This window comes from Halichoerus grypus, chromosome 1 (assembly GCF_964656455.1).
Source record: "Halichoerus grypus chromosome 1, mHalGry1.hap1.1, whole genome shotgun sequence".
Classification (NCBI taxonomy): Eukaryota; Metazoa; Chordata; class Mammalia; order Carnivora; family Phocidae; genus Halichoerus; species Halichoerus grypus.
In genome coordinates this window covers 195,522,861-195,536,761 of record NC_135712.1, presented here as the reverse complement: position 1 = coordinate 195,536,761, position 13,901 = coordinate 195,522,861, and the positions used below count along the sequence as shown (strand labels likewise).

Below are 13,901 nucleotides of genomic sequence, written 5' to 3'. Positions count from 1 at the left end.
CAGCTGAGTGCCCATAGCTACAGGCGTGTAGGGAAAGGACCCAAGGCTGGCGGAAAGAACCCTCTGCGTGGATTGGAGCTAACGATCCTCAGAACTCACACAGGTTAGGAATAGGGCCTGTTCCTAGAAGCCCAGAATGGAGAACCTCATGATTTGGGGTTTACTATATAGAGTACCCAGAAAGTACATCCTAGAACAAAGCCTGATAATTTTTATGGGAATTAAAAAAAATAACCAATGCTCAATCAGGTAAAATTCAGGGGCCCATAGGTGGGCTCAGTCGGTTAAGCGTCTGGCTCTTGATTTTGGCTCATGTCATGATCTCAGGGTCATGAGATTGAGCCCCGGGTCAGGCCTTTCACTGGTCATGGAGCATGCTTAAGATTCTCTCTCTCCCACTCTCTAAAAAAAAAAATAAAGATGAACCAGAAGATTACACAGGATTTAAGGATTTCACAGTCCAGAACACTTCGCCATGATAGTAATAAATATAATTCCCTTATGAAAGGAAGAAATATAGAGGGGGTGGGGGAGGAAGAGATTTCTCCTAGCCAGAGATCTAAGGAAGGCCATTTTCTAGGTAACCCTCAGAAGCATGAGAATTCAGATAGATTTCATTAAGAAAGGCTGCATCTGATTTGTCGTTTATTGACAACTTCTGATGAAAATATTAAATTTCTGGTGAAATATTAAAATTTTTCTTTCTCCTTCACCGCCCCCCCCACCTTCTGTTATTCTACTGTGTTTGAGGCAGAAGAGAGGATCGATAAGGGGTGGAGAAGCAGCAGAGTGGAGGAAGATCGTGTTCACCACCAGGATATGGAGATTAGCTATCTGGTGAGAGGGTGAGCGGCCCTGGAAATGATGACGGTGCTTCAGCCTTGTGTGCAGACTTCTCAGTGTGTGGGGGAGGCGAGCAGAAAGATGGAGGACTCTGGTGTGGGAGGTTCAGGACCCTGTGGAAAGTCTGATGACTCCAGATTGGATTTAATCTCAGACTTCCAGTGCTCTCTGCGTTTATTTCATCTTGGTCTAGCTAACTCCTTTCGGAGATTTTTAGCCTGAGTTGTCTTTGTGAAGGAAAACCACATGGGAACGGCTTGGGGCCTAGGGCTCAATGTCTGTGGAGATCTCCCATCTGTTCACTAGCCAGCTTCCGGAAGCCTTGGGCCTGGAAGGTGAGGACTGGGGCTGGCTCCCCTTTGGATTCCTTTTTGCACAGAACCTGGGCAACGGAAAGCATTCAGTAAAACACTGGAGAAGGAAAGGAAGACGTTCTTCTTCCTGCAAAAGTAAAACTGGAAGTCTTTTCAAGCATGATGACGTGAGTGTTCAAGGGCATGTCACTGCACCCCTCCGTGAGGCCTCTAGTCAAACTAGATGCTTACTGTTGCCCAGACAGGCTGTGCCCTCCTCTTGGAAAGCCCTCACCCACCCCCAGGTTACACACAGCTCATTCTGTCAGAATCCAGTCTGTCCCATAGATGCCGCCTCCTCCCAGAAGTCTCTTCTGATTACACCCCCCACCCCCACCAAGCTCTGGCTTCTTCCTCTTTGGTCCCTGTTCTCTTCCTGGGCCACACTGACTTGTGTTTTCCTCAGCCCTTAAGTGTTCAGGCACCCGCCCAGACGGGGGAGGGGTAGGAGGCAGAAGAGGAAGTGGGAGAGAACCAAGAGAGGCTAGGCTGGAGCTGGGGCTTGGACAGCGCAGGGGAGATGGTTTCAAATGAGGCTGGAGGGGGGGCAGGAGGAGGCCATTCAGGGCCTCAGCCAGCATCTGGGCCTCATCCAGTGGGAGCCGTGGGAAGGGGGCCGTTGAACAAGAGAGTGCTTGTGCCAGGTTCTAGAAGGTTCCTTGGGCTGCCACACAGAGAATGAGCTGGGGGCATGGAAGGAGGTCAAGAGGCAGCTGGAGGCCGCTGACTGTCACCTGGGCAGGGAGAGGTAATGGAGTTCTGGACCAGGATGAGGCAGGAGGTGGCACGTTGGGTCACTTAGGAAGTAAACTCAAGAGGACCTGGAGTTAGTGGGGGAGAGCCCTCTGCAGCCTCACGGGAAGGGGCGGGGGGAGCTGCCTGGAAGCTTCCTCTTTGTTCCAGCATGTCTGTTGCAGTTTCGGTGCTGTGTGACTGCCAGGAGGCGTTGCTGCAGCCCGGCGTCTCTGGTCCATGAGTCCGTCCCTCCCTGGCCCTGCAGGCGCAGGTTGCTCCCCTCGCAACGCAACCCGGACCTCTGCGGATGGCCAGACCGGCTAGCTGCTGAGCTGGTGCGCTTGAGATCAGCTAGCGTGAAATTCCAGGTGGGGTCCAAACTTTAGACACCCCCCCCAACCCAACTCCTGCCATCATGGACCCTGGCTTGTCTCCAAATACCCTCTCGTGGGGATAAAGCTCCTCATCCAGTTCCGAGTTGGGTGGTGGTTCCGCCAGCCTTTGGAGCATGGAGCAGTAGCGGTAGAAGCCTCCTGAATTTAAGGCGTGGCGTACGGACTGGAAGTTTTTGTTAAAACTCTGGTCAGCTGCCCCCCACCCGCCACCCCTGCTGCGAAAAGATGTGACAAGCGTATTTATCGAATGCTCAGATCTGGAGTCGCCGACCAGAGCATACAGACGGGTCACGTATAACTCATGTACCAGTAAACTCCCTCTCGGTGCAGGGATGGAGACTCGGGCCGGAGCAGCTGGTACGCTGTGAACTTGGCCGATGTGGAGGCTGCTACGCACTGGACCACGTCCCTCCTACACTCCTGGGTTGAAGCCCTAACCCCCCAGTGTGGCTGGATTTGGGGATGGAGCCTCCAAGAAGGTGAGTGAGGTTAAGTGAGGCTAGAAGCGTGGGACCCTGACCCCACGGGATTAGCACCCTTAGAGAAGAGACCGCAGGTGCACGCTCGCGGAGGGAAGCAGGCCACATCTACAGGCCACGAAATCGCCCCTCACAGAAACCGGCTGGCATGTCCATCTGGGGCCTCCCAGCCTCCAGAATTGTGAGAACTTCGTTTCTGTTGTTTAAGCCCCAAGCCTGAGGCATCTTGTGGTGGCGGCCCGAGCTGACTGACACACAGGGGCCTGGGCTCCCTGCCGCTGACGCTGTCCCTCTCAGGTCCCAGAAGGGCTGGGAGCAGGACACCTCCTGGGTCAGGCCCAGGCCATAGGGCCAGTCGCAGGACGCTCAACCCTGAGGACAGCCCTGGAAAGCTCCCCCAGCCTTTCCTGCTGGACCCAAGGCTCACTCTTCTCACGACTGTGCCTGGCCTAGAGCGTGTCGGCCGGGACCCGCACATGCATGCCCTGTGCGCCCAGCCTGGGCCACAAGCAGCCGCTGCCTCGGCCTCTTGGCAGCACCCAACTCGGGGGAAACTTTCTTCCTCTTGCCCTAGGGGCCGTGTCTGGGTGACCCCCTTTCTCTGGAGTGGACAGTGGGAGCAGGAGACCTGGCCTGGGGGGCCCCACTGAGCTGCCACTTGGGGCAGGGGAAGGAGCCTTAGGATTGTGCCTTCTTCCCACTTCCTGTGCTTAGTTATTTTCTGTGATCTGTACTTCCAATCCGCAGATCCATAACCCCCAGATTCCCGAGGGTCAGTGATTTCTGGAATCCTGCCCAGGGCACTTGCCCAGTGTCCCCTTGATCTCCTATTACCTCTCTCCGTTCCCAGAGGGGGACAGAGAGGGCACAAGGGAGCCCCAGGCAGGCCATCCTCTGGTGGGGGGTGTAGCTGGAGCCTGCCTCTGAAATGCTTCAGTTATTAAAGTAATACCTTCCAAAACCCTGGAGCCTGGAGCCTGGGAAGCAGGAGAGGCTGTTTGAGGTGGTGGTTTTCCTTGTAATGGGACCTGAGTCCCTACCTACAACACGCCATCTGGTAGGGAATCTTCGGAGGGATCCGGGGGTACCGCTATGACCCCAGCTCTGCAGCAGGAGGTGTCTGTGTGATCTTAGGCCCAGGAAGCACAGGGTCTTCACTGGGGGGAAGGAGCATGCGGCCCCCCCAGCTGCCGTGATGCACCTCACAGCCCTGTCTTCCCATCCTCCTCACAGCAGAGAGGAGAAGGGAAAAGCTTCAGGCCCCATGAATGAGAAAGGCATGAATGCTGGTGAAAGCTGGGAAAGTCTGCAGTCACCTGAGACATTGTGAAAATGTCTATTTCCCGGTTTGGAAATGGGCTAGTTCTGTAAGATGCCACCATTGGGGGAAGCGGGGCGACGGGTCAGGAGACCACTACACTTTCCTTGTAACTTCTTGTAAGTTTGTAATCCAGAAGAAAAAAAGATTTTTAAAAATGACAGACCCAGAGGATGGGATAAAATATTTGCAGACCATAAATCTAATAAGGGACTTGTATCCCGAATATATATAGAGCTCCTACAATTGGCCAGTTTGGGCTACCATAACATAGGACCATAGACTGGCTGGTTTGAACAAACATTTCTTTCTCCTGGTTCTGGGAAGTCCAAGATGGGGCTGTTGGCAGATTTGGTATCTGGTGAGTGTCCTCCGTGTTGCATGGCTCTCTAGTTACATCTTCACATCGCCTTTTCCTGACGGGTGCTTGCAGGAGGGTGACGTCAGCCCTTCCCCTTTTAAAAGGGCATTAATCCCGTCCTGAGAGCCCCACCCTCATGACCTTATTGAGTTGTAATTACCTCTAAAATTCCCCACCTCCAAATCCGTCACCCTGGGGATTTTCAGAGTTTCAACATACACATTTTGAGGGGACACAAACAACCGAATAATAAAAAGAAAAATGACCCACAAATGTTGGCGGTGAGGATGTAGACGAAGTGGGCCCCTCACGCGTTGCCGGCGGGAATGCAAAAGGGTGCAGCCACCGAACCGGTCCTCAAAAAGTTAAACAGAGGGTCACCGGCAATTCCACTCCTAAGTATATAGAATCTAGTTTATATATAATTCTACCGTTAGAGAAGTGAAAACCCCCCACCACAAATACTTACAGCAGCATTATTTATAATAGCCGGAAGGGGGAAGCAACTCACGCGTCCACTAACTGGTGGATGCAGCAATAAAATCTGGCCTCGCCGACGACAGAGTAGTATTTGGCAATAAAAACAAACGGAGCACCGACACACGGGGGACGCCGGCGCGCACGCCAACCGAAAGAAGCCCGAGCAGAAGGCCACACAGCGTATTGTCGTGCTCACTGGCACGTCCAGAACAGGCGGACGGATTAGCCACCGAGAGCCCACGACAGTGGCCGGGAATGGAGGAGGCCGGCGTGGAGCTGCCCGGTAAGGGCACGGAGTTTCTTTCAGGATGGACGTGTCCTGCAGTTCACCGTGGTGATGGCCGCGCGACTCCGTCGATGTGCTGAGAGCCCCGCACGGTGCCCGGAAGTGGGCACCTCCTCAGGGAGCCTGTGCTCCCCGAGTCCGCGTCCATGGCTTCGGAGCCCAGCTCCCTGGCCCAGGGCCGACGGGGTTACTCCTGCGCCCCTTCCCGCGTCCTTGCGGCAGCCTTCCGAGGTGCCGCCAGCCCCATTTCACAGATGAGGAAACTGAGGTTTGGGGAGATGAGCCCCGGGGGGGAGCAGAACACTGGCAGGGCTTCGGCCAGGCTTTGTCACCCTTAGTTAGGCTCTGCGAGTTGCAGCCTCCTTCGAGGTTGGGGACTGTGGAAAGGACCCCCCACGCCCCCTCCAGCCACGTCATGTGGTGACTGTGTGGTGTGAGGTAATGGGTCCCCCGCCTCCCGCCTCCGCCAGCTGGTTGGGGAGGGCCTTTCACTGGGACCAGGAGTGTGTCCTGCGGCAGGTGTGGGGCCAGCTGACCTCAGCCAGTACCGGGCAGCGTGGTACCAGGCGGTGCGGTACCAGGCATGGCCACCAGGTGGCGCACCCACCGCCGCTGTGCATTTCCTCGTTCTATGGTTTTACTGTTCTTAGTTGGATTATACAAGAAGGGGTATTAGAATTGTGTCAGGACCCAGAGCTCTGGCTGTGAACTGTCCTCCCCTCTACCTCACTTTCCCATGCAAGAAGAGCGGGCTTGACAGCTGCCCCCCCAGCCCCACGTGGGCCTGGTGCGGCGCCTGGCACCCTGGGCCCGCCTGGCGCTTGCCTCGACCCCCCTGCCTAGTGCTGGTCACCTCCAGCTAATGCTAGCGGGCTGGGAAGCCCTGGCCCCGAGGTGGACAACAGGCCAGCCCTGCTCTTGGCTCCTTCTGGAACTGGTGGTGTTGAAGGCGGGCACACGGCCCCCAGTACAGCCACACCAGGCTGAGGGGCTCTGTGAGGGGCTGTTCACCCTCTGTGGGTTTGACTGGTTCATATTGCTGGAGCAGATAGCTGGACGGGCAAGCGGACATGTCTACAAATGCGTCTCCTCCTCCCCAAGGGCGCTAATTTCCTGGGGCCCCCCCACCAGTGGCCGGGAGCATCCAGTCTTTCCCCAGCGTTGGTGCGTCTGGCCACAAGCGAGGCCTCCGGCGGCGGAGCGCGGCCAGCAGAGGGCGCTATAATCCTGCGGTCACAGGAGTGAGACCCCGCGGCGTCCAGCCCCTCTCGGTGTGACAAGCTCCTGGGCCAGCTGTCAGATGGGATCCCAGGCAGCAGAGGCAAGGCCCGGGGACCTGCGCTTTAGCAAATCGAGGGGAGGCAGTTCTGCACAAGGGATTGAGAACTTCTGGGTGGTGGTACCAGGCGGGAGCCGGGCCTCCCGGTTTCCCTCGCCCCCTGCCGCTCTGATGCCACCCAACCTGACGGTCCCCTTCCCCAGGATGGGGACTGCCGTTTCCCTCTGCTCCTCTGAGGTCACTGGTTCGGGAGGCTATGGGGAGGAGCTGGGCCTATAAGCAAATGCACTTCCCTGCCCGGGGGGGGACCTCTGACCACAGGGCTGTGGGGCCTTGAGGAAGGGGAGGCGGGGGCCAGCCGGCTGAGGGTGAGGCCAGAGTGGGTTCCAGCCTCTGCAGCCGAAGGTCTCCCGGTGGTGCTTGGGGGGGAGCAGCAGGTCTGGTGGTTGAGGGCAGACGCTGGGCCCAGGGGAGGTGACCGCCCAAGACTCGGACGTCTCACCTCTGCCTCTTCCAGCACCGGCTGCGTTCTCCTCAAAGAAACACTTCCGGGCCAATTCATTTTTCTCAAAACATATATTTTATCACTCCTCTCCGTACATCTTTGAGCACCTTTGCCAGAATTTCAGGAATGTGGAGATTCCCCCCTCTCGATCCCCCTACCCTCCCTAGGCCTTGGCGACAAGGTCCCTCACAGCCTGTGCGATGGCGTCCCTGTCGATGCCAAACATCTTCAGCAGCTCGGCCGGCTTCCCGCTCCTCGGGACCTCGCCCACAGCGAGGCGGGAGACGGTGATGCCAGGCTCGCCCACTAAGGCAGAGCACACCGCCTCGCCTATGCCGCCTGTGTAAAGGAAAGGAGACGAGTCAGCTGACGCGGCCGCAGGGTGGGCAGTGGGTGCGGCGTCCTCGGCCCTTTGCCAACCCGAGTTTCTTCCCTTACCCAAGGGGGGCGGACACAGCACATCCACCACCCTCCCCCGTGCCCGCAGCCAGAGCAGACATCATCAATCGATCATGATACTTATGCGTCCTCCTAAGCCCAAATGTGGCCTCTGAATCATTCTGAACCCCAAGCTCTGGGAAGCTGTCCTGGATGAATGAGCATTTGTACCTGACCCCACAGTCTGAGCCCATCTCTCTCCCCGGATCCTGCCCTGGAGGAGGGGCGGTGTGTGCTTGCGGAGGGCTGCTTTGCGAAGGACCCGTAGAAGACAGAATTTCTGCACAACGGACTGAACGCTCAACTCTGTCAGGCACACAAGCTGCCCTTCTCCTCTTAGCAGCGAAGTCACGATCCTTCTGGGCTCCCAGGACAGCAGGGGCTCCAAGGAGCCATGCCAGCAGCCAAGTTTGCTGGGTCCCCGGCCAAGCCTGGGGCCAACAGGAGGCCAGGTCCCAGCTGCCGTCCTGGGGCAGGATGGAGGAGGGACGTGCAGCCCTCTGCGGCCCTTTGCCTGTGGCCCTGTGCCCCCAGCCCTTCCCTGACCCGTCTGCCCCTGGCTCTCTGGCCCACGGCCTGTTACCTTCGTAGTAATGGTCCTCCACGGTGAGGATCCTGCCCTTGGTAGCACGGGCGCTTTCAAGAATGAGATTCCTGTCCAGGGGCTTGATGGTGAAGGGGTCCAACACACGGATGTTGATCTTCTCTGTGAGAGGAGAGAAAACAGGGGCGTGGCTGAGGGGGAGGCGCTGGGTGCCGTGGGGGTGTCCTTGATGGGTGAGGTCGGTGGGGGTGTCCCAAGAGTTGTCACACAGTTAAAAGCCTGGGCCTATCCCTATCCTGGGAAGACCAGCTGTCGTTCTGTTCCCATCATCTGGGTGGTGTTGGGCAGCCCCCCCAGTGGCTTGCCCCCTCCCTCTGCTTATCTGTGATGCCCATGTCCTCTAGCATCCTGCACCCACTGATTCTGGAGCGTCTGGTCTCAAAGAGAAATGCCCTTCTCTCTCCCCTCACATCCGGGGCCAGAGGATCTCAGCCTTTGGACCATCAAAGAACACTGCGTGGCCTGGCAGGGGCCCACACAGCTTCACTTCATCTTCCCAGACGCCTTTGAAGATGCAGGGGAAGCCGGAGGACAGTTCCCAGTGTCTGATGTGAGACAGGGCCAGGGGCTCGCCGGAGGAGGGGAGGGGAGCTGCGGCTGCAGGTACAGGGGCCAGGTCGGGCGAGGACCCAGCCGAACGGCCTCAGAAGGACGAGTCCGTCTCTGCCATGCCTCCTCAAGCCCTCCCCCGGGATCTCCATCCCTGACAGGGCTGGGCCTCCCCTGGCTTCTCTCCAGCTCCCTGGAGCTCTGGACACGTGGTTCCTTCTGCCCGGGGCCTCTGCTTATCATTCCTACTCGCATCTGAGGTCATTTTCCCAAGGACACCCCTGTCTGCCTTCTCCTTCCTGCTCAGCACGGCTACACCGCGGCGGCCGCTGTGACTCTGTGGAGCTCCTACGTCCCCTACCGTGTCAGTACGTGACGTTTGTGAGCCTGCAATGCTGATGATAATAATAATAATGCTAGGTCACATGGATTAAATCCTCAGGACAGCCCTCCTGGGAAGGTGACATTATCTCCACTTTATGGATGGGGAAACTGAGGCATGGAGATGCTGAATAATCAGTTCAGGCCTACTGGCAGGCTCTAGGACTGCTGATCGGACCACCGTGCTGGGGCACCTCCACCCCAGGGCCATGGGGCAGGGGCAGGGCCTGTGGCCACCGCAGCCCCGGCTCTCCCCATCACACTGGCCGCACAGTCAAAAGTGCTCAAAAGGTGGCTTCAGTGGGGCGCCTGAGTGGCTCAGTCAGTTAAGCGTCCAACTCTTGATCTCAGAGTCGTGAGTTCACGCCCTGTGTTGATACAAGGTGCCTTTTATTACTATCAGCATTTAATCGAATGAAATTCCTTCTCACTCCCAGGACCGTGTACGCCGTCGGCCCCTGATCTAAGACCGGCTGGGTCCCCCCTCACCTTTCTTCAGCAGGTCAGCAGCAGCCAAGGCCTCGTGCAGGGTCACTCCGGCCCCGATCACAGTCACCTGGTCATCCTTGCTCTTCAGGACCACCTGGGGAGGACACCGGGGCCAGTGAGGCTCAGGGACTGGTGGCCGGGGGCAGGCCCTGGCTTCAGACGTGCTTTGGGGTCTCACTGGGGCGTGCGCAGGACTGACCTTGGCTTGCTTGACTTGGAAGTCCTCATTGTTGTTATAGATGATGGCGTTTTCTGGGCGGCTGGTCCGGATGAAGCAGATGCCCTAGAATGAAACACAGTGACAAAGGATGACAGGACGTGGCATGCATGGGCAGCCTTGGGGAGTGGATTCTTTCTAGAAAGGCCACTGCTTCTCACTCGCAAACATCCACCACGCCAGCGTCCCCACCTCATGCCGGCTACCCCCCCCCCCCCGGAAAAGGGACAGTCTTGTCCTCTGTAGTGTGCACCCCCTCCGGACACTCGTCCTGAGGGAGAGCAGCCCCGCGGCTTTGCCAGCCCCAAGCCCCACACGGAAAACGGCTTTTCTTTCAGGTACGCTGGTCTCTCAGTGGGGCTGCGCCCCGCACGGTGCTCTGGTCCGTGACATTGTGGCTCATAGTTCCCAGCTCATTCTCTGTCTTGGAGAACCCAACTCCGGGAGGAGCTAGGCATCAACAGCCAGACAGACACGGGCTGCCAGGATCCTCATGGGCTCAGCGATCGGTCGGCAACGTCTGCCACGCAGCAGAAAGCGTGGCGTGTGTTTTGTGTTTCCTGGTCTAACTTCCACAAGCCACAGGCACCAGCGGCGAGGTCAGGAGACACCCCGTGGGGCAGTGAACGGCCAGCGCCGCGCCGGCATGCTGACCCCAGCCCCACGTCGCGAACGGCCATGTGACCAACCTTTGTATTGGCTGCTAATTCCACCGCCTTCTCTGTAGACACCCCGTCACTTGGGTAAAAGACCGTTGCAGTGGGGATTGACCGGAACATGGCCAGGTCTTCCAGAGCCATCTGAGAGGGCCCATCTTCCCCTGGGGTACGGGACAGGACACAGCGGAAGTAAGCCCCTCACCCATGGAATGGAATCCGGCCGGCCCCCGCCCCCCAACCTCCTGGTGCAGAAGCCTGGAGAAGTTACAGGTGCAAGCCTCCTGGCCCGTTCAACTCACCGATGGACACACCGCAGTGCGAACCACAGAAGTTGATGCTGCTCCCAGAGATGGCCGCCATGCGAATCTGATCGAAGGTCCGTGTGAAGAAGGCCCCAAAAGTGCTGCAGAAGGGCACCGTCCTGTTGCGCGTGGCACAGCCCACCGCGACACTGACCTGGGGAGCAGACGGGGACAGCGTCAGCCCCAGAGAGGAGGGAGAGGGTGGCCGGGGAGCCCAGGAGCTCACGCCCCTCCTGAGGGTTGGGGGATTCCGTCATCCTAGGGACTAAACTCTCCTCTTCCCATGCGGGGGATTCCTGTGCATGCATGGATTCCACAGTCTGTCCGATCTCAAACTCCTTTGATTTGAAATGACCACTTCAAAAATTCTTTAAAATTATATTCCTGCGGATCATTTTTTCCTAGCAAACAAGGAAGGCCTTTCACAGAGTAGGCTAGGAGGCTCGGACATAGATGTTCCATCCTTCCCAGGCTTCTGCAAACCCTGTCCCCGTCGTCCTCGCCAACCCCAGCCCTCTGTGGAGACCAGTCCTCCCTCTGCACTTCTATGCCTGAGGAAGCTCCAGACCCAAAGCCCGGCAGGCCGTGGCTCCAAATCAGCCCTGGAACCTGCCACCTGACGTGAGCCACCTGCTGCGGCCTCCCCAGCCCACACACCGTGCCCATTTAGTCTGAACCCTCCAGCTGCCAGGACCAGAAGCCCCAGAGAGACAAGTCCAAGTACAGCTGGAGAAGGAACTCTGGATATGGTAGGGCCCAGCGGCCTCCAGAGAGAGGAAGCTCCAGGTGCTAGGGGCCTGCAGGCCAGGCTGGGCTCCTCGGCGAGACGACCATGGCTGCTGGACCCATTATGTTCCAGCCTTGTGACTGGGGCTGCCCTACCACCTGGAAGGCCTTTACCCCAAGAGACAGCCCACCGACCACCACACGTGGCCTACAGACAGCACTTCCGGTGTGCACGTGCAGCCCATTCAGCTCTCCTGTCTGTACGCTCATCTAGTACGTCTGCTCCGAGCATCACACATACACGCCTCTCCGTCGCCGCTGCAGTGACTTGGGGTCAGTGCCGGGTCCCAGCTGTTCCTGGGGTCTCCCCGGGCTCGCCTCCACCACACACCTGGCATTGCCAACAGAGCCCAGAGGAGCAGGAGGACTTTAGCCCTGCCACGCACCCATCGGACCTCAGCCCCAGGCTGTGGCTGGCCCTGTGCCCACCTGCCCACCCCTCGCACCCACCATGTTCTGTTCAGCAATGTAGCACTCAATGAAGCGGTCTGGGTGCTCCTTTCTGAAGATGTCTGAGAAGGTGGAATTCTTGGTGTCCCCATCGAGGGCGATGATGCGGTCGTGGGCACGGCCCAGCTTGGCCAGGGCCTGTCCATAGGCCTTGCGGGTGGCTATCTGTGGGGAGGAGAGCATGGGAAGTGCCCTGAGCACTGGGGTAGGCATGTGGCCTGAAGCCTGGGTCAGCCCCTGGAGGTCACAGCTTTTAGGGAGGAAAAGGATTAAAAGAAGGGTAGAAAAGGGCAGTTCAACAACACCCAGTCCCGGGGAAATTTAAGTTCTGTAAGGTTGCCAGTGGGAACTTCTACGCTGGATGTCTCCGAAGTCCCTAGAGGCCCTGATTCCCAGCCCAGCTGTGAGCCACTGGAGCTGCAGAAGATGTTCTAACACCCCTGTGACAGAGGTCCGAGCTCACCCCGCCCTGCACAGGAATACACAGAGGGCCAGGCAGTCCGGAAGCCTGGTGTGGGTTCATATGGGGGAGGGCCCTGGAGCAGGACAGGCCTGCCTAGGCTCTGCTAGGCCAGACACGGGGCAGTCCTGAGCTCAGACCTAGGGACTCAGGCTACAGGGCCAGAGATAAGGGGATAAGATCAGGTGCTGTGGGCTTTGATCCCAGCGCTGCCAGTAGCTTGCTGTGTGACTGTGGGCCAGTCCCTTGCCCTCTCTGAGCCTCTGCAGGTATATAATTTCACAGTTGGCTGTCCCCACGGAGGAGATGGCAGGATCAACACCTAGGATTCCTCCTCTCCCTGAACTAATGTCTCCTCTCTCCCTTTCCCAGCCCCCCAGAGACACACCTCGGCCCCAGCCTCAGGGAACCAGAGAATCATGGCCACTCCAGCCAGACCAGAAAAGCAAGGCCCAACTCCGTACCTTCTCCCCAACTTTGTAGCTGGGTGGGCTGGGCATGTGGATGTTGGTGATGTTCACTGAAGGGGCATCCTCTTGCGGAGGAGTCACGAGGATCTTCTTTTTGCTCTGGATCTGGTTGTGTATTTCCTGGACAATCTGATCAGCCATGTTTTTGGGGAGGGGCTTCCCATGCCAAGCCTCCTTATCCTCTATCCCTGCGGGTACGACAGAGGAGGGCAGAGGGCCCGGTAAGACCGTAGCTCCCGAGGACCAGGAAACTGCTCTGTGGGGCTGACTCTCCAACAGTTGAGGGCAAGCCAGGAGGCCTCGGCCAGGGCAGGAATGCTGTGAAGCAGAGCCCTGTGTTGGGTGACCCTGGTCGGGTGACCAGGAGTCTGTGTGCCCGGCACCCACCGAACAGCTGCCAGGTCTCCAGGAGCTGGCTCACAGCCAAGTGTGGGGGGGGAGAGGGGGGCACGCACGAGCCTCTGCACCACCTCCCCACCTGCAGGGAGGGACCCGCTGCAGAAATCCCGCTCAGTTTGTTGAATGGGTGGTCAGGAGGGAGCCTGGCCGTTAGAGGGGAAGCTGAGGCCCAGAGCGGGGTGAGCACTGTCCAGGCCCCCAGTGCACTGGTGTGCGGCAGAACGGCATCCAGGGCATCCCTCGGCACGCTGCCTTGCTGTGTCGGGACCAGCAAGCCCCCTCCTCTGAGGTCACCTCAGCCCAGGCAGAGCCGAGGACTGACTCTCCCACATAGCACCCAGCCCCCCTATAGGCCCCCAGGAGCCCCCAGAAGCTTTGAGGTTTCCAGACCCTACCTGGCGCTAACACCTGAGGCATCCGTGCCAGGTGGCGACAATACCCCAGAGTCCTCTCCTCGACGTCCGCCCCCTCCCTGGAAGGTTCCAGAGCCATGTACCTTCCCCACACAGCAGTGCATGTCCACGTGGGCAGGTGGGCCAGAGGGGGGCGTGTGGCACAGAGAAGCTGGGTCTGCACGTGCCTGACCCCTTCTAGCCATGTTTTCCCATGTGTAACGGGCTGGGGCCGCCTCCGCCCGAGGGGTTCGGAGTCCAAGGGGCCTGC

The 13,901-nt window shown here is 58.4% G+C and overlaps 1 protein-coding gene and 1 long non-coding RNA gene across 2 annotated transcripts in view; one reads left to right on the top strand and one right to left on the bottom strand.

Moving 5' to 3' along the window:
- The first annotated feature begins 1,652 nt into the window (after positions 1-1,652).
- On the top strand, positions 1,653-11,942 carry LOC144382540 (uncharacterized). Its single transcript, XR_013449609.1, has 2 exons — positions 1,653-2,299; positions 2,657-11,942. It is a non-coding gene; the product is annotated as an uncharacterized LOC144382540 (long non-coding RNA).
- The window catches only part of TKT (transketolase), a 24,465-nt gene continuing 17,650 nt past the window's right edge, over positions 7,087-13,901 (bottom strand). Inside the window, exons 7-14 of the mRNA XM_036102555.2 lie at positions 12,834-13,027; positions 11,910-12,074; positions 10,671-10,827; positions 10,402-10,532; positions 9,695-9,778; positions 9,496-9,589; positions 8,056-8,178; positions 7,087-7,373 (exon numbers count right to left, since the gene is read on the bottom strand). Coding sequence (XP_035958448.1) covers positions 7,198-7,373; positions 8,056-8,178; positions 9,496-9,589; positions 9,695-9,778; positions 10,402-10,532; positions 10,671-10,827; positions 11,910-12,074; positions 12,834-13,027 — 1,124 coding nt within the window. The 3' untranslated portion in view covers positions 7,087-7,197. The remainder of the gene's footprint in view (positions 7,374-8,055; positions 8,179-9,495; positions 9,590-9,694; positions 9,779-10,401; positions 10,533-10,670; positions 10,828-11,909; positions 12,075-12,833; positions 13,028-13,901) is intronic.